This window comes from Oncorhynchus masou, chromosome 19, assembly GCF_036934945.1.
Source record: "Oncorhynchus masou masou isolate Uvic2021 chromosome 19, UVic_Omas_1.1, whole genome shotgun sequence".
Taxonomy (NCBI): domain Eukaryota; kingdom Metazoa; phylum Chordata; class Actinopteri; order Salmoniformes; family Salmonidae; genus Oncorhynchus; species Oncorhynchus masou.
This window is the reverse complement of record NC_088230.1, coordinates 10,034,409-10,059,392: the sequence shown is the minus strand read 5'-3', so window position 1 is coordinate 10,059,392 and position 24,984 is coordinate 10,034,409. Positions and strand designations below refer to the sequence as shown.

Below are 24,984 nucleotides of genomic sequence, written 5' to 3'. Positions count from 1 at the left end.
ACTTCACCAATTAGAGCCACTCGTACAGTAAAACACAAGCCACTTTGTTTTGGTGTATGTTTACGGCAAAGCGTTCATTTACACCATACACCACTATGTAATTAACCTTAATCCCTTAATCGCTATTAATTGTGCTGCTGTTCGTCGAAGCAGGCCCCTTTTTTTCCTTTATAGTCGAGGCTACGCTGTTGCATATGCATGATGTGTTAATGTCGCTTGTTCATCTCCAGTTGCTATGGCTGCAACCTACACACTTGCCTACAGTACATTCCCCTTCAAATGAATCTGGAGGAGTAAAAGGACATGCTGTAGGATTCAGGAGGAATCCATTACTTTATTTCTCCCCTGACTCACTATGCTGTGTAACACTCTTCTCCCTAGGGCAGACCCTGAGACGTGTGAATTTACAGTATAAGTTTAAAATTTACTACAATGGGACATTAATTTACTGAGATGCACCGCTTGTCTAGGCTTGTTAACTGCTGTTGTGGCCCATGGGAAAGACAATCGCTGGACAAGTCCTCATTATCTTAGATACTGCATAGCAATAGTTCCTATAATCAGTAGAGTTTCATTTTTTGTTGTTGTACACTGCGGTACCTAAAGTTATATGCTTTTGTATGTATGTATGTAAAAAATGTATATGTAAATACTGTATGTAAAAAAAGAGGGTACTTTAAATCACATTGTCCAGAACAATTACTGACATTGAAACTTAATAATAGTACCAAGATTATTTGCCACTTAACTTGTCTGCTGCTTGAATTAATAATTTGTTATTAACTACACTGTGTCAACGTAAAAGTAATGAGCACAGCCTCAGGTGAATGAATGGCAGCCACTGTAGGTAGGGTTCAATCAAACCCACACTGTGCTTAAACCGGCATTGTATGAGAAATCATATTGGTCTTGTGTCACAAGAATGTAAGAATTGATTGTCTGTCTGTCCCCCAACATTTTAACAGGGCACAGTGGAGCTAGTCCACAGAGCCTCCCTGTAGATGAAACAAGCCATTTGGTGACAGATTGCAATGCCTTTATTTCTCACTCCTTTCACACCCCTCCTTTCATCACACTGAGCCCATCTCACCGGGACCCGTCTCTCCGACAGGCGCTTGTGGTGTCATTCCCTGTTTGGAATCTGGAATGGGCTGGAATTCTGCAATCCACAGTTCCATTCCCTAGGAAGTTTGACTCCACTCTGTGCTGACTTCAGAGCCATGCTATACACAAGTGGGCCTCAATGGGGGGTTGTATTCATAACCCTTCTGTACAAGATGGGAGTCCAAGTGGAAAGGGAATTGGTGTAGCCTGCGGTACAACATTTTTACAAAAAGCATATTTTGCTACATTTCTTGTGTATTTTAGTACTTAAGTGCTTTGGACATTTGTATCATATAATGTTTTTGGAGATAATTGTCGCTTATCATACAGAGAATATTATCTTGCCACCAGGATCATTTCTTTTGAGTTGTTTCTGTAAAATATTTTATGCTGTTATTCAGCTGCCTATACACACGTACTGTCCATTGTTCTGGTTCAAAGATCTTTGGCTAAAATACAAGATGTTTAATGTTAGAGAAAGATGAATATTACAAAAAGGGCTTTGGAGTAGGAGAGAGGAATGAGACTGGAGATTTAGAGTAGCTAGACCTTTGGGGAGCGAGGGGGGAATCTGAGGGGAGAACAGAGGCTGGGAATGGGGATCATTCTGCTTCAGTGAGTCCCTGTGTGTGTTTGGGGAAAACTCTTTCTGGCCTGAGTCAGCTCTCCCAATCCTTTGGCTAATTGGCCCCCAATGTCCCTGCAAATAAAGGAACTGCTAAGAGAGCAGTCATACAAGGCTGAGGTGTGTGTGTGTGTGTGTGTGTGTGTGTGTGTGTGTGTGTGTGTGTGTGTGTGTGTGTGTGTGTGTGTGTGTGTGTGTGTGTGTGTGTGTGTGTGATACAAAGACATACAATACAGTACATCCTACATGTTCACCTGTGCAGACAAGTTGGATATATGTGACTGACAGAGGTGGGCTCTCTGCTAGGGTTGAATACCAGAAAATGGGTTACTGAGATACACCAAGATTTTCCGCCCAAACCCATTCCCTTTTCCTGGGATAGATAATTATGAGAAAACTGTCAATTATGAGGTGAAATGGAACAAAAATGTAAACGTAACGTGCAAAAATGTCAATGATATTACTGAGTTACAGTTCATTTAAGGAAATCAGTCAATTGAAATAAATACATTTGGCCCTAATCTATGGATTTCACATGACTTGGCAGGGGCGCAGCAATAGGCTTGGGAACCAGGCCTACCCACTGCGGTGCCAGCCAACCAGAATTAGCTTTTCCCCACAAAACAGATTTATTACAGACAGAAATACTCCTCAGTTTCATCAGTTATCTGGGACGCTGGCCTCAGACCATCCCGCAGGTGAAGAAGCCGGATGTGGAGATCCTGGGCTGGCGTGGTTACACGTGGTGAGGCCGGTTGAACGTACTGCCAAATTCTTTAAAACGACATTGGAGTTGGCTTATGGTAGAGAAATAAACATGCATTTTAGGGAAATAAAGCTCTGGGGGACATTCCTGCAGTCAGCATTCCAATTGCACGCTCCCTCAAAACTTGAGACATCTGTGGTATTGTGTTGTGTGACAAAACTGCACATTTTAGAGTAACCTTTAGAGTGACCTGATTGTTCCCAGCACAAGGTGCAGCTGCGTAATGATCATGCTGTATAATAAGCTTTTTGATATGCCACACCTGTCAGGTGGATGGATTGTCTTGGCAAAGGATAAATGTTCACTAACAGGGATGTAAACAAATTGGTGCACAAAATATGATAGAAATAAGATTTTTGTGCAAATGGACAATTTCTGGGATCTTTTATTTCAGCTCATGAAACATGAGTTTTTTTTTTGTTCAGTATTTCCAAGATGTCTAAATCTGGCATCTCTATAGACTCTCTGCTATCTGCATAATCAATCATCAACGCTCAGGGTGGGGCCAGACACTGCATATCAGGAGGGTAGTTCACAATGCATGTATGATCTCATCACGGTTCTTGTGACAGGTAGGCCTACATTTGCTGCCGCACGGCCTATGTTACAGTAATAATGCGCGTCTAATTTATACATCTACTTCTGGCTTTCGGTGGTCCCCTTATTTATTAATTGTACATTAGATATACATGTTTTTGCAGCCTATCACTTGAATATCGTTGCTTTAAATCAGTACATACGCGAGCACGCTCTCACCGTCTTTCTCTCTCTCTGCGTCAATTCCCTTCAAATTGCATCCAACATAGATCATCCTTTTCAGGTAATAAATTCAATGCAGTGTAAGCCATATATCTAATGAATGATGGGTTATGCAAAAGTGTATAGCCTCTGTCTCTTGTGCATTACGCACCTGTGCACCGCTGGCCATTAAAAAACGCTCCTTCGCTCTTCGAGTCCCACGAAAAGCTAGACTAGAATAGTTTACTGGATTTTGTTTGTTTGCATTTCGTATAGCTTACCAATAGACTATTGGAAGATGGATACAAGCTCTTATTTGCTGAATGTTATATACAGCAGCCAATAGAACTGACGGGGAGGAGAGAGAATGCGTGATGGCGGTAGGCTAATCAGTTATTTATTTTATACCCGTCACCCATACCCATTCAATCTTCGTGAAGAGAAGTGAAAGCCGCCTGCGTCTTATTCTAGTCCTAAATGATTCAAGCATGCCATTACTATGAAGAAGATGAGGACAACGAAACTTCACTGTTGAAAATGAGGAGGGGAATGAAGCAACATTAGAGACAGAAAGACGAAGTAGACTAATGCTCACGTTACAAATTACATGGGGACATATTGTGAAAGGTAGGCGATTTATAGGTCTGCCTACTAATTATACAAATGTAAAATAGGCCCTGTTATAATTCCCAATTCAATCAATTTGCTAGACTTTAATTGTAACTTTGTAGGCCGCATGTCCTGCACCATCTTTGCATGTTCTCTCCCAGTTTGATGGTTTGAATGAGGTGTGTAATAAGGTCATATAATACAATGGAGGACTGCGGTGGTTGCCAACCGCTCGATCGCAATCTTCAAGGCATTCATAGTCGATCACCAAACATTTCTGCAGAAAAGCCAACGATAAAGGCTTGCTCTCCTTTTCTATTATTATTCGTGTTGGACTGCTGGCGGTAGGTTTGCTTGATTCAGAAGTTCTGCACACCGGGTTGCCAAAGTGTTCCTGTTTTGAACTATTTAATTTGTCCTACCCGGCGGACCAGTAGATCTGTGGCTAAAATCGAGTATGTTTGATACGACCCTACGTAGGACATCACCACTTTTAATACCATGACCACAGAGACCGTCAAAGAACACAGCAAAGAGCTGCTATTTTTACGAGTGAGTTAATGTTTATTCAGCACTGTTTTTAACACTATTACAAAACATAAAACGAGCTACTCATTAGGCTACTTTCACTTGCGCTGCAGCTGCAATGAATGAGTAGCCTCGTGTATCAATAGCCCTGCGTTTTTATTAGGCTATTATTAGCAGCCTGTCGTGTCTATTTTAATATCTAGGATTATTTCACTTGTTGTGTTCATAGGAACAACATGAATTTGTGTATGAGGCAGATGCGGTACGACTCGAGTTTCGCCATCAGTTAGAAGACAGTGTCCCCTCTCTCTGGTCAGTCTCACCAAAGGAAAGGAGGGAGGGAGCAGGGACACCGAGGCAGACCCTATGCTGCTCTTTCCCTTCACTGAGACTAATACTGCGTTCAAAACAACTTGAAAAATACGAGGTCAAATCATGACATCAGTGATCTTCAGTTCGAAAAGTCGGAGCTCTAGAAGGAATTCCGAGTTCCCAGTTGTTCGGAGCTCTAGAAGGAATTCCGAGTTCCCAGTTGTTTTGAATACGCTGAAGTTGGAGATTTTTTGAGTTCCGAGCTCAGTCCAATAGCTCAGTCCAATAAAATAAAAAAAGATAATTATTTCAATTTAAGCTCTCACCACCTGATCTATTTTGTTATCAAAGCTCAATATAATATGGTCTGGGTAGTACAATATTGGCAGGCCAAGTGTATAGCCAATATGCTGTGATAATGTATTAGGCCTAATTCCCAAACCTCATTCCTATAGAACTGTTTTTGTTGAATTATTTAAGCCATGTAAGAATATTCAACCCTACTCTCTGCCACAGGTGCCTCAGGATGAGTGGAGTGGATACCCAGAGGATGGGGACCAGGACGAGGAGATCCCGTGTCGGCGGATGCGCAGCAGCAGCTACGTCAAAGCCATGGGAGAAGAAGACAACGACTCTGGTGGCGAATCTGATGGCAGCCCCAAGACCTCGCCCCAGAAGGCCATCCGACCCGACGCCCTCGTCCTCAAATCAGCTATGCAGAGACCCCACATAGAACCCCAAAGGTAGGCCCATTAATGTCTCGACTGGAGCTACTGTACGTGTGGTTTTCAATAATGAATTGTCACTACATCCTGGTTACTGTGTCTGTTTCAGGACACCCTCAGCCACATACATCACTTCTGCTTGAGGCTGAGGATGTTCTAAAATGGACACTGTACTGGTTATCATTACAAGGGTATGTTTAAACCAAACTAGTGCAAATGTGGAGTGTGAGAGATGAATATCCTAGAGGTTGACCGATTAATCGGAATGGCTGATTATTTTTGGACACCGATTTGGCAGTTAACCTGTTGAAACTCCCCATCCCGGATCCGGGATCGTGACTAAAGCTTCAGGCTCATTAGCATAACGCAACGTTAACGATTTCTGAAAATCGCAAATAAAATGAAAATAATGCGCCTGCTCTCAAGCTTAGCCTTTTCTTAACAACACTGTCATCTCAGATTTTCAAAATATGCTTTTGAACCATAGAAATTGACTAATTTGTGTAAGAGTATGCTAAGCTAGCTTAGCATTTTGAGTAGCATTTAGCACGCAACATTTTCACAAAAACCAGATAACCAAATAAATAAAAGCATTTACCTTTGAAGAGCTTCGGATGTTTTCAATGAGGAGACTCAAAGTTACATACCAAATGCGCAGTTTTTCCTGAAAGCGTCTGTGTGTAGGAGAAATCGATCCGTTTTGTACATCGCATTTGGCTACCGAAACGAACCCGAAAATTCAGTCACCTACAACGTCAAACTTTTTCCGAATTAACTCCATAATATCGACCGAAACATGGCAAACGTTGTTTGGAATCAATCCTCAAGGTGTTTTTTCACATATCTCTTCATTGATATATCGTTCGTGGAAGCTTGCATTCTTCTCTAAATTCCATGGAAAAATACTTGCAGCTGACTTTTGCGCACCAATTTCGGCGCAGGACACCGGGCGGACACCTGGTAAATGTGGTCTCTTATGGTCAATCTTCCAATGATATGCCTACAAATACGTCACAATGCTGCAGACACCTTGGGGAAACGACAGAAAGGGCAGACTTACTCCTCTCGCATTCACAGCCATATAAGGAGACAATGGAAAACAGAGCCTCAAAAATCCTGCTCATTTCCTGGATGCCGTCTCATCTTGGTTTTGCCTGAAGCTCACGTTCTAGGGCACGCACAGAAAATATCTTTGTAGTTCTGGACATTTCAGAGTGTTTTCTTTCGAAAGCTATCAATTATATGCATAGTCGAGCATCTTTTTGTGACAAAATATCTTGTTTAAAACGGGAACGTTTTTCATCCAAAAACGAAATAGCGCCCCCATAGCATCAAGAGGTAAAAAAAAAATACACCTTCATTTAATCTTTATTTAACTAGGAAAGGCAGTTTAGAACACATTCTTATTTTCAATGACGGCCTAGGAACAGTGGGTTAACTGCCTCGTTTAGGGGCAGAACGACAGATGTTTACCTTGTCAGCTCGGGGGATTCAATCTTGCAACCTTACAGTTAACTAGTCCAACGCTCTAACCACCTGCCTCTCATTGCACTCCACGAGTAGACTGCCTGTTACGCGGATGCAGTAAGCCAAGGTAAGTTACTAGCTAGCATTAAACTTATCTTAGAAAAAACAATCAATCATAATCACTAGTTAACTACACATGGTTGATGATATTACTAGTTTATCTAGCGTGTCCTGCGTTGCATATAATGGATGCGGTGCGTATCGTTGCTCCAATGTGTACCTAACCTTGAACGTCAATGCCTTTCCTAAAATCAATACACAGAAGTATATATTTTTAAACCTGCATATTTAGCTAAAAGAAATCCAGGTTAGCAGGCAATATTAACCAGGTGAAATTGTTTCACTTCTCTTGCGTTCATTGAACACAGAGTCAGTGTATATGCAACAGTTTGGGCCACCTAATTTGCCAGAATTTTACATAATTAAGACATAACATTACACAACCTTCAATGTAACAGGAATATTTAGACTAATGGATGCCACCCCTTAGATAAAATTTGGAACGGTTCCGTATTTCACTGACAGAATAAACATCTTGTTTTCAAGATGATAGTTTCCGGATTCGACCATGTTAATGACCTAAGGCTCGTATTTCTGTGTTATTATTATGTTATAACTAAGTCTATGATTTGATAGAGCAGTCTGACTGAGCAGTGGTAGGCAGCAGCAGGCTCGTAAGCATTCATTCAAACAGCACTTTCGTGTTTTTTGCCAGCATCTCTTCATTGTGCGCCAAGCATTGCTCTGTTTATGACTTCAAGCCTATCAACTCCCGAGATGAGGCTGGTGTAACCAATGTGAAATGGCTAGCTAGTTAGTGTTACGCCCCTGAAAACAGGGGAGAAATAATCACGAGAGTGATACAGTGTTGTATTCTCAATTCAACTTTTAGTTCAATCATTTCACAAAAGTAACACATTACAAAACAACAGAAAACCCATTATACAAATAACACAGCAAAATATCTTATTAACAAAGCACATGTTCATTCACAGTCGACATAAAATGGCAGCTACTCTCAGTACGATGCTATTCTTCACTTCAACCGAGCAGGGCTAATATTACTCTCTGCAAACTTAACTCTAACTTCCTCAAGATGTTACTAAAACACACTTAAACACTCTTGACATGTTAGCGAGTTATAACATTTAAATTACAATTTTTTTACCATCAATAAAGTACCTGAAAACAGGGGAGAAATAATCACGAGTGATACAGTGTTGTATTCTCAATTCATCTTTTAGTTCAATGAGAAAAAGACTGCGATTTCCCCAGGAATATGGGTGGAGACCAGAGCAATCGATCTCCTGCTCATAGATTAAGAGCATTTCGTAGATCACAGATTAACACTTTTAGGCACCACAAAATAAAGTAATCAGTATAACGTTTACACATTACTTTCGCAATTCGTACCCTTTGTACACTTGACGGATTTTAACTTTAACACAATTATATGAATGTTATCAATCTCTATCAACTAATACTGAATGCATCTTTTTAACCTTAGATGTTTTAAGATCCTCACATACTATGAACTTACTAATACTTTTTAATGTATAACAGGCTATGAATGTTTCCTTCAACCTGTCACATTAGCGGGGTGCGTGCTAATAGCGTTTCAAACGTCACTCGCTCTGAGACTTGAAGTAGTTGTTTCCCTTGCTCTGCATGGGTAACGCTGCTTCGAGAGTGGCTGTTGTCGTTGTGTTCCAGGTTCCTGGTGAGGAGAGGGACAAAAGCTATACTGTTACACTGGCAATACTAAAGTGCCTATAAGAACTTCCAATAGGCAAAGGTTAATGAAATGCAAATGGTATAGAGAGAAATAGTCCAATAATTCCTTTAACTACAACCTAAAACTTCTTACCTGGTAATATTGAAGACCCATGTTAAAAGGAACCACCAGCTTTGATATGTTCTAATGTTCTGAGCAAGGAACTTAAACGTTAGCTTTCTTACATGGCACATATTGCACTTTTATTTTCTTCTCCAACACTTCGTTTTTGCATGATTTAAACCAAATTGAACATGTTTCCTTATTTATTTGAGGCTAAATAGATTTTATTGATGTATTATATTAAGTTAAAATAAGTGTTCATTCAGTATTGATGTAATTGCCATTATTACAAATACATTATTTTTTTATTTTTTTATCGTCCGATTAATCGGTATTGGCTTTTTTTGGTCCTCCAATAATTGGTATCGGTATCGGCGTTGAAAAATCCTAATCGGGCGACCTCTAGAATATACTGTCATATATTTTGGGATTGTTACAGACAAGGCAACAATTGTTTATGAATTGTTACAGGAATGACAGTCGGGTGTGAAATATATATTACACAGCATTACTGACATGGCTTTGTGTAAACATTTGGCTGCATTACTGAATAATTACTGAATACTTTAAATAACTGTGCTGTCACGGTTTTCGTTGTGGGAAGGAGGAGCGGACCAAAATGCCGCGTAGTTGTGATTCATTTTATTTAATACGGAAACTATACACAATAAACTAACAAAATAACAAACATCCGAAAACAGCCCTATCTGGTGCAAAACACAGAGACAGGAACAATCACCCACAAACACACAGTGAAACCCAGGCTACCTAAATATGGTTCCCAATCAGAGACCATGACTAACACCTGCCCCTGATTGAGAACCATATCAGGCCAAACACAGAAATAGACAAACAAGACATCCAACATAGAATGCCCACTCAGATCACACCCTGACCAATCAAAACATAGAAACATACAACGTAAACTATGGCCAGGGCGTGACATGTGCTCATAATCTTGGTTTGGACATTAAATTGGATGGCAGGATTTAAAATGATATTTTCGCTCCGATAGTGGCTCATGGATTACCGTAAATAATGCAAAAGCTCTGACCTTTATCTTGGCTGGATCGTGACCCCCTTTCAAAACCCTGAACACGGCTTCCGCCTTTTTGACACGCCATTTAAAAAAAATTAACCCTAGCTCTAGGCTTTTTGCAAGCTGTTTTCAACCCTAACCCCCGGCTTTCATCGTTGAATTTCATCAAAGTCAGACACTGCCAACAATGTTTTTGTCATTTTTGTGTCCCTCTTGCCTGTTTGTTTTACAGTAACTCTCCTACAGTAGTTATACTGTATACACCTCTAGCTTGCTAAAGCAATGACATTATTTTACCTGGTTGTTATATCCATTTCATGTCTCTGTGACCTCTTGTCTGCAGTGGGACATTCTGGGGGGAGCATGCATGATTTAGACATGTCATTCGATGTTGCTGGGCAACAGAGTAAGAATAACTCCTTGGTTACGATTGGCTGTGACATGTTCCTATTCTACCCCAGTGCATCAACAACCTGTGTAAATGCATGACTAAGAGCTTTGCTACATTTGTTTGGCCAATTGGTTTGCAGCCACTTCACTGCCTTTGTTTAGTAATTGGAACCCAGTTCTGTTCATCAGCTTTGATATAAAATAAGTATTCTAGCTGGTGAGTGTCACAGACCAATGCAGGTATATCTGACGTTTTTCAACTGCTATTTCAATATTTGCCCGTCACCTTACAGAGGAAATGTGCATCATGTTATCACAGCACTGTTGACAAGGCTATGGCAACCCTGTCACTTCTCTCCAATGTCATGGTCAAAGGACAAGGTTTTAAACATGAAAATAAATTGTCTGACAAAATCTCATTTATTTATTTGAATATCTTCATAAAGGAGAGATTGATATGTCTCACTCAGCACATATAGTCAGATTCATAGTTATTGGCACCCTTGATAAAGATGAGCAAAAAGACTGTATAAAAAAAATAAAAAAAATACATTGTATGCAAAAAAAAATGCTAATCTTTCTTTTGATGCAAAACCCACCACTGGTGTGTGTTACCAAAGAGCTCCATTTTCATTTCATCCAACAAATGTAAACACCTGGAGTTTGCTAAACAGCATTGGCACTTGGATTAGAACCGGTGTTGTGGTCCGATGACATGAAAATAGAGGCATGCACACCGATGGTGGGTTTTGCTTACAAAGATAGATAGAAATGCAGAACAGAACCCCTACTGTAAAATATGGGGGTGGATTTTAATATTATGGGGCTATTTTGATTCCACTGGTCCTGGTTAAGGTCACCGGCATCATGAACTTTACACAAATACCAGGACATTTTAGTCAAAATCCTGATTGCCACTCCCAGGAGGCTGAAACTTGGCCGAAAGTTTCCAGCAAGACCGTATCCCTAAGCACAAAGAAATGGTTAATTGACCACAAAATCCACATTTTGCAATGGCCATCTCAGTCTCCGGACGTGAACCCCATTGAAAACCTGTTGTTTGGTTTGAATTGAAGAGGGCAGTCCATAAGTGCAGACGAAGGATATCAAGGATCTGGAAAGATTCTGTATGGAGGAATGGTCCAAGATACCTCCCAATCTCATGAAACATTTTAGAAAAAGGTTCAGTGTTGTTATCCTTGCAAGGTGAGCTATTGAAAGGTATTAAAACAGGGGTGGCAATCATTTAGACCTCATCGTTTTTTTGGGAAAAGTATTATTTGTTAAACAAAATCTGCATCTGAGCAATTATATTAGCAAAAAATACAGTGGGGCAAAAAAGTATTTAGTCAGCCACCAATTGTGCAAGTTCTCCCACTTAAAAAGATGACAGGCCTGTCATTTTCATCGTACGCACACATCAACTATGACAGACAAAATGAGAAAAGAAAATCACAATGTAGGATTTATGAATTTATTTGCACATTTTGGTGGAAAATAAGCATTTGGTCGATAACAAAAGTTTCTCAATACTTTGTTATATACCCTTTGTTGGCAATGACAGAGGTCAAATGTTTTCTGTAAGTCTTCACAAGGTTTTCACACACTGTTGCTGGTATTTTGGCCCATTCCTCCATGCAGATCTCCTCTAGAGCAGTGATGTTATGGTGCTGTTGCTGGGCAACACGGACTTTCAACTCCCTCCAAAGATTTTCTATGGGGTTGAGATTTGGGGACTGGCTAGGCCACTCCAGGATCTTGAAATGCTTCTTACGAAGCCACTCCTTTGTTGCACGGGCGGTGTGTTTGGGATCATTGTCATGCAGAAAGACCCAGCCACATTTCATCTTCAATGCCCTTGCTGATGGAAGGAGGTTTTCACTCAAAATCTCACAATACATGGCCCCATTCATTCTTTCCTTTACACGGATCAGTCGTCCTGGTCCCTTTGCAGAAAAACAGCCCCAAAGCATGATGTTTCCACCCCCATGCTTCACAGTAGGTATGGTGTTCTTTGGATGCAACTCAGCATTCTTTGTCCTCCAAACACGTTGAGTTGAGTTTTTACCAAAAAGTTCTATTTTGGTTTGATCTGACCATATGACATTCTCTCAATCTTCTTCTGGATCATCCAAATGCTCTCTAGCAAACTTCAGACTGGCCTGGACATGTACTGGCTTAAGCAGGGGGACACGTCTGGCACTGCAGGATTTGAGTACCTGGCGGCATAGTGTGTTACTGATGGTAGGCTTTGTTACTTTGGTCCCAGCTCTCTGCAGGTCATTCACTAGGTCCCCCTGTGTGGATTTTTGCTCACCATTCTTGTGATCATTTTGACCCCACGGGGTGAGATCTTGCGTGGAGCCCCAGATCGAGGGAGATTATCAGTGGTCTTGTATGTCTTCCATTTCCTAATAATTGCTCCCACAGTTGATTTCTTCAAACCAAGCTGCCTACCTATTGCAGATTCAGTCTTCCCAGCCTGGTGCAGGTCTACAATTTTGTTTCTGGTGTCCTTTGACAGCTCTTTAGTCTTTGCCATAGTGGAGTTTGGAGTGTGACTGTTTGAGGTTGTGGACAGGTGTCTTTTAAACTGATAACAAGTTCAAACAGGTGCCATTAACCTCTAGCGTCGAGCAATCCCGTATCCGGGAGCGTAATCATAGCCTCAAGCTCATAGGCATAACGCAACGTTAACCATTCATGAAAATCGCAAATGAAATGAAAAAAATATATTCACTCACAAGCTTAGCCTTTTGTTAACAACACTCATCTCAGATTTTCAAAATATGCTTTTCAACCATATTTACACAAGCATTTGTGTAAGAGTATTGATAGCTAGCATAGCATTAAGCCTAGCATTCAGCAGGCAAAAGTTTCACAAAAACATGAAAAGCATTCAAATTAAGTAATTTACCTTGGAAGAACTTTGGATGTTTTCAATGAGGAGACTCTCAGTTAGATAGCAAATGTTCAGTTTTTCCAAAAATATTATTTGTGTAGGAGAAATCGCTCCGTTTTGTTCATCACATTTGGCTAAGAAAAAACCCGAAAATTCAGTCATTACAACGCCAAACTTTTTTCCAAATTAACTACATAATATCGACAGAAACATGGCAAACATTGTTTAGAATCAATCCTCAAGGTGTTTTTCACATATCTATTCGATGATAAATCATTCTTGGCAGTTGACTTTCTCCTCTGAAGCAAATGGTAAAATGCACGCAGCTGGAGATCACGCAATAATTTCGACGGAGGACACCAAGCGGGCACCTGGTAAATGTAGTCTCTTATGGTCAATCTTCCAATGATATTCCTACAAATACGTCACAATGCTGCAGACACCTTGGGGAAACGACAGAAAGTGTAGGCTCATTCCTGGCGCATGCACAGCCATATAAGGAGACATTGGAACACAGCGCCCTCAAAATCTGGGCCATTTCCTGTTTGAAATTTCATCTTGGTTTCGCCTGTAGCATCAGTTCTGTGGCACTCACAGATAATATCTTTGCAGTTTTGGAAACGTCAGTGTTTTCTTTCCAAAGCTGTCAATTATATGCATAGTCGAGCATCTTTTCGTGACAAAATATCTTGTTTAAAACGGGAACGTTTTTTTATCCAAAAATTAAAATAGCCCCCCCTTTATCGAAGAAGTTAATACATGTAATGAGTGGAGGACAGAGGAGCCTCTTAAGAAGTTACAGGTCTGTGAGAGCCAGAAATCTTGCTTGTTTGTAGGTGACCAAATACTTATTTTACACCATAATTTGCAAATAAATTCATTAAAATCCTACAATGTGATTTTCTGGATTTTTTTTTCATTTTGTCTGTCATAGTTGAAATGTACCTATGATAAACTACAAGCCTCATCTTTTTAAGTGGGAGAACTTGCACAATTGGTGGCTGACTAAATACTTTTTTGCCCCACTGTATTATAAATGTACAACATAACTCAGTATTTGTATTATTTATTTTATTCAGTCTATTTTGCTCATGTTTATCAAAGGTGCCAATAATTTTGGACCTAACTGTACAGTGCCTGTTTTCACTCATTCCCCTCTTGACAGGCAACACTCCATAGATAAATACACTTTAGGTAAGCTATAGGAAGAAGGATAGTGGTACAGAGTGATATTGTAATACAAATAATAGAATGATTGGACAGAAAAAGAAATAGACACCAGCAAAATAATGTACAGCTAGATATGTAGCATGGCTTGGCAGGGGATCATGGAAGCAGTAGGGATGGTTACGATAACATTTTCGTTACCTTGTACCGTTGAATGCGTCAGAGCAGAATATCTTCCCGTCCTGATTGTGACCCAGGGGATGCATCGGCTCTCCCTCTGAGATGTGTCTTGGTTTATTGTTATTCTAAGCTGGCTTTGAAAATCACCCTTCCAGAACAGGACAGTTGCTTGTGTTCTGGAGGTCTGCACGCATGCACACACAGAGAGAGAGAGAGCAAGAGAGAACCTGGTGAGGTGCCCTTCATGTATCAGTCCTGTATGACTCTCAGACGCCCTATCCTTTTATCACCCACGGCTTAATCGTCATATCACTGGGAATCTAATCACTTCCTGCTTTTGTCTCACTTCCTGCTTTTGTCCCACACACACAGACACACATTAAGCCTCGTTTCCACGCTCTATTATTACTGAAGCTCTGAGAAGCTTATATTTTACTAATGGGAGGTGTAGGTGGGATGTGCAAACTGTAATTGTTGGGCTAGCGAGTCACCTGTGTTTTGGGGGCTTTCGATATCTGCACGTGTCATCATAGTTTAGAGTTGATTGCAATAATGCTGCTAATGTTGTAGGAGGATGAGTCACTTTTGCTGCAAGCACAGTGTTATATTCAGTGAGCGAAATAAACTGGGCACACCAATACCCTGCTGGTCACACCACAACACAACATAACCTAGATACATCTGTACGACATGTAAGCCAGGTTACCTGTTTAACAGTATGTGACATTGTTGGGTCTTTAGCCCTGAGCATTTTCCAGGGATGCCTGACTAGGACTGTTGTGGTGAGCGTATTACCGCCACACCGGAAGTCCTGAGTTATGACCACAGTAAACTTCCACGTGACCTTTGAGTCACGGTAATCTCCTTTTATGAACTCTGGACATGCGTTGGTGGTGCCCAACTCACTAACGAGCATCAGGTCCTAATGGCCTGGTACTCAGGGCTCTATTGTCCCTCTTACCACTCTGACATCAATGCAAATGCAATCAAAAACCACATCAAACCACTTATCTTCAAAACAGTGTCATGCTTTTAAAACTCACCTCATCGATCAACTTGAAGAAAGAAGTTCAACAACAGGTTGAAACTGAGTGGAAATATGGTCATTGTGGATGTTGTTTTAAAGCCTAACAATGAAATAGACAGCGCTTTCTAAGGTGATGATTAATTCAAAACACACATACGCATATTGTCACGCCCTGGCCATAGAGAGGTTTTTATTCTCTATTTTGGTTAGGCCAGGGTGTGACTAGGGTGGGCATTCTATGTTCATTTTCTAAGTTTTTCTTTGTTGTTTGGCCCTCAATCAGGGGCAGCTGTCTATCGTTGTCTCTGATTGAGAACCATACTTAGGTAGCCTTTCCCAACCTGAGTTTTGTGGGTAGTTGTTTTCTGTTTTTGTGTCTGCACCAGACAGACCTGTTTCGGTTGTTTTCGTTGTTGTTTTGTTAATCAGTGTTCAGTTCCATTAATAAAAGGATGAACACGTACCACGCCGCACCTTGGTCCTCACCTTCTTCCACCAACTGCCGTTACACATATTAGGTCTTATGCATACACTTGTGCATACAAAAACCCAGGAATTAAAATAATGATGGTGCTATTATACAATACATAACCTACCCCATATAAGGCATGGCAGAGAAACAATAAACGTTTTATTTACATCTTTGGTACATAATTGGTCGAGCCTCTACTCCAAAATTAAACTAATTCCAGTAATAGCTTTTTGAGTGTGGCCTGTATTATTCAAGCAGCTCTTAGTCTCACGACAACATTAGACCTTCGCCCATGTTTCTCAAAGTCAAATTTCGACTTGTTCCAAATATAACATTTGTATGTGTTTTAAGGTTAAGTTTAGGCATTAACTCCGCATTTTTAAGGTTAGGCATTACCTCCAAATGGTTAAGGTTTGGGATAGACTTAAAATAAATATAACCGAAACAACATTCCATCGCTGGATTTGAACTTGCAACTTCTGTAATCGGAGGCCGATGCTACTTGAAGGCATCAGCGCTCAATGTTGCCCCTAGTGGACATGGATGGAACGTCGAAAGCTGCCTTGTATCCCGGGTGACCTGGCTGGTATTATTATACAGTGCCTTGCAAAAGTATTCGGCCCCCTTGAACTTTGCGACTTTTTGCCACATTTCAGGCTTCAAACATAAAGATATAAAACTGTATTTTTTTGTGAAGAATCAACAACAAGTGGGACACAATCATGAAGTGGAACAACATTTATTGGATATTTCAAACTTTTTTAACAAATCAAAAACTGAAAAATTGGGCGTGCAAAATTATTCAGCCCCTTTACTTTCAGTGCAGCAAAGTCTCTCCAGAAGTTCAGTGAGGATCTCTGAATGATCCAATGTTGACCTAAATGATAATAAATACAATCCACCTGTGTGTAATCAAGTCTCCGTATAAATGCACCTGCACTGTGATAGTCTCAGAGGTCCGTTAAAAGTGCAGAGAGCATCATGAAGAACAAGGAACACACCAGGCAGGTCCGAGATACTGTTGTGAAGAAGTTTAAAGCCGTATTTGGATACAAAAAGATTTCCCAAGCTTTAAACATCCCAAGGAGCACTGTGCAAGCGATAATATTGAAATGGAAGGAGTATCAGACCACTGCAAATCTACCAAGACCTGGCCGTCCCTCTAAACTTTCAGCTCATACAAGGAGAAGACTGATCAGAGATGCAGCCAAGAGGCCCATGATCACTCTGGATGAACTGCAGAGATCTACAGCTGAGGTGGGAGACTCTGTCCATAGGACAACAATCTCAAAATTGGGCGTGCAAAATTATTCAGCCCCCTTAAGTTAATACTTTGTAGCGCCACCTTTTGCTGCGATTACAGCTGTAAGTCGCTTGGGGTATGTCTCTATCAGTTTTGCACATCGAGAGACTGAAATTTTTTCCCATTCCTCCTTGCAAAACAGCTCGAGCTCAGTGAGGTTGGATGGAGAGCATTTGTGAACAGCAGTTTTCAGTTCTTTCCACAGATTCTCGATTGGATTCAGGTCTGGACTTTGACTTGGCCATTCTAACACCTGGATATGTTTATTTTTTAACCATTCCATTGTAGATTTTACTTTATGTTGTGGATCATTGTCTTGTTGGAAGACAAATCTCCGTCCCAGTCTCAGGTCTTTTGCAGACTCCATCAGGTTTTCTTCCAGAATGGTCCTGTATTTGGCTCCATCCATCTTCAATTTTAACCATCTTCCCTGTCCCTGCTGAAGAAAAGCAGGGCCAAACCATGATGCTGCCACCACCATGTTTAACAGTGGGTATGGTGTGTTCAGGGTGATGAGCTGTGTTGCTTTTACGCCAAACATAACGTTTTGCATTGTTGCCAAAAAGTTCCATTTTGGTTTCATCTGACCAGAGCACCTTCTTCCACATGTTTGGTGCGTCACCCAGGTGGCTTGTGGCAAACTTTAAACGACACTTTTTTATGGATATCTTTAAGAAATGGCTTTCTTCTTGCCACCCTTCCATAAAGGCCAGATTTGTGCAATATACGACTGATTGTTGTCCTATGGACAGAGTCTCCCACCTCAGCTGTAGATCTCTGCAGTTCATCCAGAGTGATCATGGGCCTCTTGGCTGCATCTCTGATCAGTCTTCTCCTTGTATGAGCTGAAAGTTTAGAGGGACGGCCAGGTCTTGGTAGATTTGCAGTGGTCTGATACTCCTTCCATTTCAATATTATCGCTTGCACAGTGCTCCTTGGGATGTTTTAAAGCTTTAAAGTTCAAGGGGGCCGAATACTTTCGCAAGGCACTGTACATACTGGATGGAATGGTTACCTTTTTGCTATGCTCCAAACTCCAAAGAAGTGTTCTTATAAGCCCAGACATTTCTTTAAAAAGAGAAGGAGCTCAGCTGCTACTATATTTATTTCTCAGATGCTCATATTAATCACATGTTCTGCTATGAAATGGGACTAGCCTATCCATGATTGAAAAGTGAACCGGCGGGAAGGCAGCCTCCATTCGCTATTCGAGTGCATACGGATGACATGTATTTTTACCCCTGCCCATTTGAGAATGAGCAATTCTAATCTAAACTAATTTTACATAAGTGAAGACCCGATTTAAATTGAGAATAGTCTGACAGATGAAAATATGATCACTTGATGAGAGAACAGCGTGTGCAGCCGGAGGCAAGGATTACGGCGCGCCATTTTTCTGCAAATCGCAAATCGTCCACAGCCTTGTAGTCGCATCATGCAGCCCAAATATGTTTTGATTTCTAAGACATTCTAAGGTGTGTATCATTAACAGCCACATTTGACAAAAACCTCTAAATCTAGTGTATAGGATGTGTTTCAAATGATCACTTTTAAGCTCCACATAGCCATTTCATATGCATATTCACTCTGGAATGGGAAAAATATCCTTTCTATTTTATTCAGCTAAGTTAAATGACATTCTTCTTACTATAAAAGGTCATTGTCCTTCCAAAAGTATTCAGACCCTTTGACTTTTGCCACATTTTGTTGTTACAGCCTTATTCTAAAATTGATTCAATGGATTTTTTTCCTCACCAATCTACACACTTTGCCATTATGGGGTATTGTGTGTAGATTGATGAGGGAAAAAACAATTTGATCAATTTTAGAATAAGGCTATAACGTAACAATATGGAAAAAGTCAAGGGGTCTGAATACTTTCCGAATGCACTGTATATAAATAAGTTGTTTTTGATTTTTAATTAATTTGCAAAAAATTCTAAACCTGTTTTTGCTTTGTCATTATGGGGTATTGTGTGTAGATTGCTGAGTAAATGTTTTCATTTAATCCATTTTAGAATAAGGTTGTAACGTAACAAAATGTCGAAACATCCTCTGTAAAATAATCTTGTTTGCTAAGTGAACAAGCCTACAACCAATGTATGGTGCATAGCCAGATAAGAAACAGTAGGCCAACTCATATTCTGAAATACATTTTCTTAATATCATCATGTTTAGAATAAATAAGAGATTTATTGAGATGATATATATTGCATTTATTCATGATACTTTTTTGAATGTAGATGTTCCAAAGGCGCACATCAGCGGCTTGTACAATATGTGTGGAGGCCTGGAGATGCTAAACGTGTTTGTTAATTAACAGTCAATTATCGTGAGACCGGCAGTCTTTTGCATGACTATAAACGGTTGACAAAATTTTATGACCACCACAGCCCTGTGTCTGACTCACAATGCCTCTCATATTTGTCTATCCACTCTCTCTCTCTCTGTACAGTCAGAGCTACCACTTGCAAACCACCCGAGACATGATGCGGCCCCATCCCAGTGTCACCCTGGACCCAGCCACCAACTACCCCCAACACCATATACCCCTCGGCCCTCAGTTCCGATCCCGGAACCAGAGCTACATGCGCGCGGTTAGCACCCTCAGTCAGGCAAGCTGCGTCAGCCAGGTGAGTCCCACGCAGGCCCCTCACAGGGGGAACACCAGGAGCCCTGGAGGAGTAGGAGGATTGAGAGATACTGTAGATGCCACCATGTTGGTAGAGTGGGTGGAACCATCTGTTGTTTGCTAAAGGGGTGGCAAAAATAATATAGTTATTTACAGAAATACATTAGTCACAACCTGATTGTCCCCCCCCCCCCCACTCCATGAGATGTTTAGCCGTTATTGTCTGCAGGATTAGGTTTTATTGATAGGTTGAGTTGTCATTGGTAATGCTTATTTACAATTAATCCTATTTTGACTATGTTCAGTGCACATCTTCAGAACTACGCGTGTGAAGTCCATAGATTTGCTATTGGTGACGTTGCATAAACAAGCAGTACCATACTGTACATATCTGTTCACTTGAATATTTATTACATTACAAGTTCAAGTTACCCGTTAAGTAAGTTCATGCACACTACTAGAAGTTGTGTTGAACTGCTCAGTCGGTCTAGACAATGTTTTATGTTTGAACAGCAGGATTTACACTCTAAAGCATGCTTTTTATCCGTTGCAACTGAATATTAGGTACAAGATACAATGATTTAATACATTCTTTGCAGTCATTTTTATTACATAGTAGCAGGCTTTTATGCACTGCATAATATAGACTAGATGGATTTTAATACACGTTTGGCACAATATCTCAACCAACCTTGGTGCTATTAAAAAAAAATCGCCTCACACAGATGACGTTAGTACGGCTTCCCGCTTGCCAATATATTGGGTGCATTGCGATGGAAATATATATATTCGCAACATTGAAATTCCGTTAACCGCATGTAGTTTTTTTACTGTGTTGCACCGTCATCTCTGCCTTTGAATAGGTTCTTGAAAGGACACCTGCTTTCCCCTTTGTCACAGTAGTAACGTATGTACGTCTGTGACGATGACCTGCAGTGGAATAGTACGACTTGAAACGGTATACCAAAATGATGCATTGTTTTTGTTGTTTTTCATTTGCTGGTTTTATCTGCTTGTTTATTCTTTCCCATGCTAACACTCCTTCATATTTACTGTGCTAAAGGGGAAGAGTCAAAGTGAGAAAGAGAAAGGAAGAGGAAAAATTAAGGACTGCTATTCCTGTTTTTGTCTCTCAGGTGAGTGAGACTGAGGTCAATGGCCAGTTTGAGTCAGTTTGCGAGTCCGTTTTTAGCGAAGTAGAATCCCAGGCCATGGAAGCCTTGGACCTGCCTGGCTCGTTCCGCACTCGAAGCCACAGTTACCTGCGTGCAATTCAGGCTGGGTATTCCCAAGATGACGACTGCTTGCCTTCAATGACATCCTCCACTGTCACTTCAACTCTCAGATCCACAACAGGTAACAGTACGACCTCAAAAGAAAAATGAGAGAAGGCTTAGAAAACATACTCCTCATACATTCTATAACATGCGTACATACCTACATATGTACAGTGGGGGGTACCCTTGAGCTTGAAGAGATGCTGGGTTGAATGATTCCGGTCGTTTCCTTTTGGCTACTGTCACTGTTGTGTGTCTCTTGTTTGTCTTGCCTCTGCATATCCTGAGTGTTCTGAGGGATTTGCTTGCAAGCGTGTTGCTTTGCACAGTCCATATACATCATTACCCTTAGCTTTAGCTTTCGGATTCGCTTTCTGATTCGTCACGTGTGGCGGTGGCAAAGCTGGACCCGGAGTAGAGGATGGGAGGGGGACTCATTCAAACCAGCCCAATGAGAAGTTAAACCCACGACACACAACAGTCACACTCACAGCACTTGGCATGTGTAAGAGAAACAGGCCTTGTATCGAGCATGATAATCTCATTGATATATGTGTCGTGTGTAGAGAGTGTGAGTCGGGTAGGGAAGGGTTAAGTGTGAAACAGAACAGTGGTTGGAGGAGGGCTGTAAAGACCTCTAGAGAGTGTTAGGAAGGCTCATAGTCTGCTCGAGAGGTCTTCGGTTTCCCCCATCCATGTTTTGTTTGACCAGTTCATTACACTAGCGTCTCTAACTGATCTTGGCTTATAAGCCCACAGAACACAAGACAGCAAAAATGTGTAACTGACATACGGTAAGTCAACCAACTCAGATAGGGTACTGGTTGCACAAAGGAACTTACTAGTAAAGTCAATTCAGAGTGCATAATATATATTACGTTATTCTATATTGTTGTATTGTGTTGCATAAAACCACATTTGGAGATATTCTATAAATTAAGCTTTCATTTGGAATAGTGATCATTTTTGATGGAGCCAGATCAGAAGATAATATTCAATGGTCTTTCATCAGGTAGTCTGGCGCACATGTGTTTCAGGGAGATTGATCAGTTGACCTGAAGTTTGACAAGGTTCGAAGAGGGTTCGACTACAGTAGCACTCTCGCAAAAGAAATGTCAAAAGCTACTTTACTCTGTAGGGCCAACGTATTAGACACTTTCTCATTGTCCTAAATCTCACATTTAGATGACCTCTTAGGTGAAAACATCTGTCGGTGTGCTGTTGAGCAAGGCACTTAACCCTAATTGCTCCTGTAAGTGTGTCTGCTAAATGACAAAAATGTCAATGTAGAATCATGTAAACATCGTCTTAGTAATTGTGAGGATACCAAGTCAATTGGTTGTAGTATTTGCTGTTTTGATATGAAATATTCAGGGATTTGAAGGTTTTGTGCAACATTTTACACACAGTGTCATCGGCAAAAACATCAACATATCTGGTTCTTTGTGCAAACAGAACCACTGCTGCCTCTAACCTAATTGATCTAGTGCATTTGGTGTATGCCTGGAAGAGTAAAGCTATGAACCCTATTGAAATACTATCATTTCATATGACGTTTTTCATTTGACAATGTTATGACTGGGATTGAAAAAAAATTCAACACATTTTATAAAATCAAATGTATTAGACCTCTGCATTTGTTTGTTTTCTGTTGGTTTACCTGTTTTCTTGTACAATCTGGAGTTTTTTTGTTTGTTCATCTTGTCATGCTCAATTGGGTTGCACAGTCAGAATCCCCTCAGCCTACGATGTGACTGAAGTACTGAGGATCAAGGAAGTCCTCCAATCCCACCGTCTTACCTGCTGAACTCCTTTCACCCAATAAGCTCTCTGGTCAAATTGTCTGCTTCACAATTGGCTCACTAAATTGGCTCTCAAATGGGTGTCGGTTACTCCCAGCGTTTTCTGTATATATTTTGTATTTTTTAATGAGTAGTTCTCTAGGACTTTTTTCTCTCCAAATACAGTCACATCCGACTGGGCTATGGAACAGGAAATGTTAGTGATCCTCAGGGAAATAATTGGCTGTGACCTGATGCCTCCATCTCAAGCCATGTTGCAAATATTTTTTACATGGTATCAACCATTTGGTGTCATTTTTGAGGGAATAGTGGCCTTGAAATGGAAGTGAATGATCCACGGTATTTGACTGGCCATGCCACTGACTTATACAATTCGAAAAATGAGATCTGAATTCTAAATCGCTTACCAACCAAAACGCAAGAATGTCGAGGCTAGCCGGGGCCCTTGAGTGGGGAAGGGATCCTATGATGCCCCATTGGGATGAAGAGCAACACCCCCTCCCAATCTGACCAGCCATGCATCTCTGGAAGGATAACCAGGGGGACAGAACAGCTGGATGCCTGTCACAGGTATTTTAATAACAACACGCATACATATATATATATATATATATATATATATGTGTGTGTTTTTTTGCACTGCCTTCTCAGCAATAGATAAAAAATGACCACTTTGATATAACAGCAGGATAGAAAAATCTGATTTAAACACAATGAGAAACAAACGGGGGTCCGAACAACTCACAAAACTCAGAGGCCTTGAATTCCTTGTTCGTATGCATTAATATTCCAGAATTATACTGTATATGTGATGATGGTGCCTCACTGGCTTTTGCGAGTTGTTTGAAGTGTCTCTATTTTCAAGTGCGCTAAAAGCGACTCATTGGTGGAACTATATGATAAAGCTGTACTTTCCAGTCTAACACATAGTGTGTTCGTACCTCAGCCATGAATTAGCACTGAATGTTATCACATTGTCACTGTCAACAGTCAGTGACAATGAGAGCATTTGTCATAGTAGTTTTGTGGGTTTTTTTCTTCCTATGAAAGTCTACCTCTGTAAAGGCCACATGTGGCTGGGTTGACCCTTGGCGTGGAAGTTATCAGCTGTCTTTGACTGTGGGATTGCAGCCCCTCCCTGGTGCAGCCCTGTGGGGGGGGGGGGGATTTACCCGCCACTGGGAACTCCACATGGTCCAATCAACCTCATGGTGAGGGGCCTGATATGTTCAATAGGGTTCATAACTGCTTCTCGGCCCAATGACTTGAGTTGTGATTTTTCATTGCCTTTTCATCTTTTCTGTTGCACAAAAAAAAGGAAAAGGAAACAATCGGAAAACACTTAAGATTTTTTGGGGGGAGAACCATGCTTTGATTTAATTCAGAGAATGGTATTTTCATTTGAAACTGATTGGTAATGATGGCTTATGCTAGGAACCAACGGGGTTCCGCTTCCCATGGTGCAGTGCAGTGAAAAGATGGAAAGACTGTGGAGGGTTGATGTTCATTCAGATGAGGGAGAAGGCAGTGTAAAAACACCATGAAAAGCCTGCAGTATGTGAGTCAAAATGCATCGCTCAAGTGGCTCAGTGTACCTGGCTGAATAATTCCTTTCCGTATTTTAGAATGCCAGATAGAGCTGTGTTAGAGAGCATTCTAATTCTGGAGACCACTTCAGTGTCTGAAGAGCACCTCTTCATTAAGTTTTACATTGTCTCTTTTTCGAGTTTCAACAATCACAAATGCATCTGATAAAGGGATCACAAATGCATAATTTGATAAAAGGGTAATCATATTCGCAGGGGATTGATGATCAACAAATCATCTAGCTGTTCACCCCTTTCTCTATATTCTCAATGCAACCAGTCAAAATCCTTGTTCCAACGATATTTTATTTTATCTGATATATCCATTGGAATGATAGCGTAGTTGTGGTATTTTACTCACATACTGTATTCATATTGTAGGTATATGTATGCCCACTCTCGGTTGGAACATTTGGGCGTCACAGTTACATAACAC

General features: G+C 40.8%; 1 protein-coding gene across 2 annotated transcripts in view; it reads left to right on the top strand.

The window, feature by feature from the left end:
- The window catches only part of LOC135505781 (disks large-associated protein 2-like), a 103,537-nt gene that overhangs the window by 41,815 nt on the left and 36,738 nt on the right, over positions 1–24,984 (top strand). For both annotated transcript variants that reach the window (XM_064924916.1, XM_064924915.1), the window contains 3 exons: positions 5,199–5,425; positions 19,707–19,884; positions 21,020–21,239. In XM_064924916.1, the coding sequence (XP_064780988.1) occupies positions 5,199–5,425; positions 19,707–19,884; positions 21,020–21,239 (625 nt within the window). The remainder of the gene's footprint in view (positions 1–5,198; positions 5,426–19,706; positions 19,885–21,019; positions 21,240–24,984) is intronic.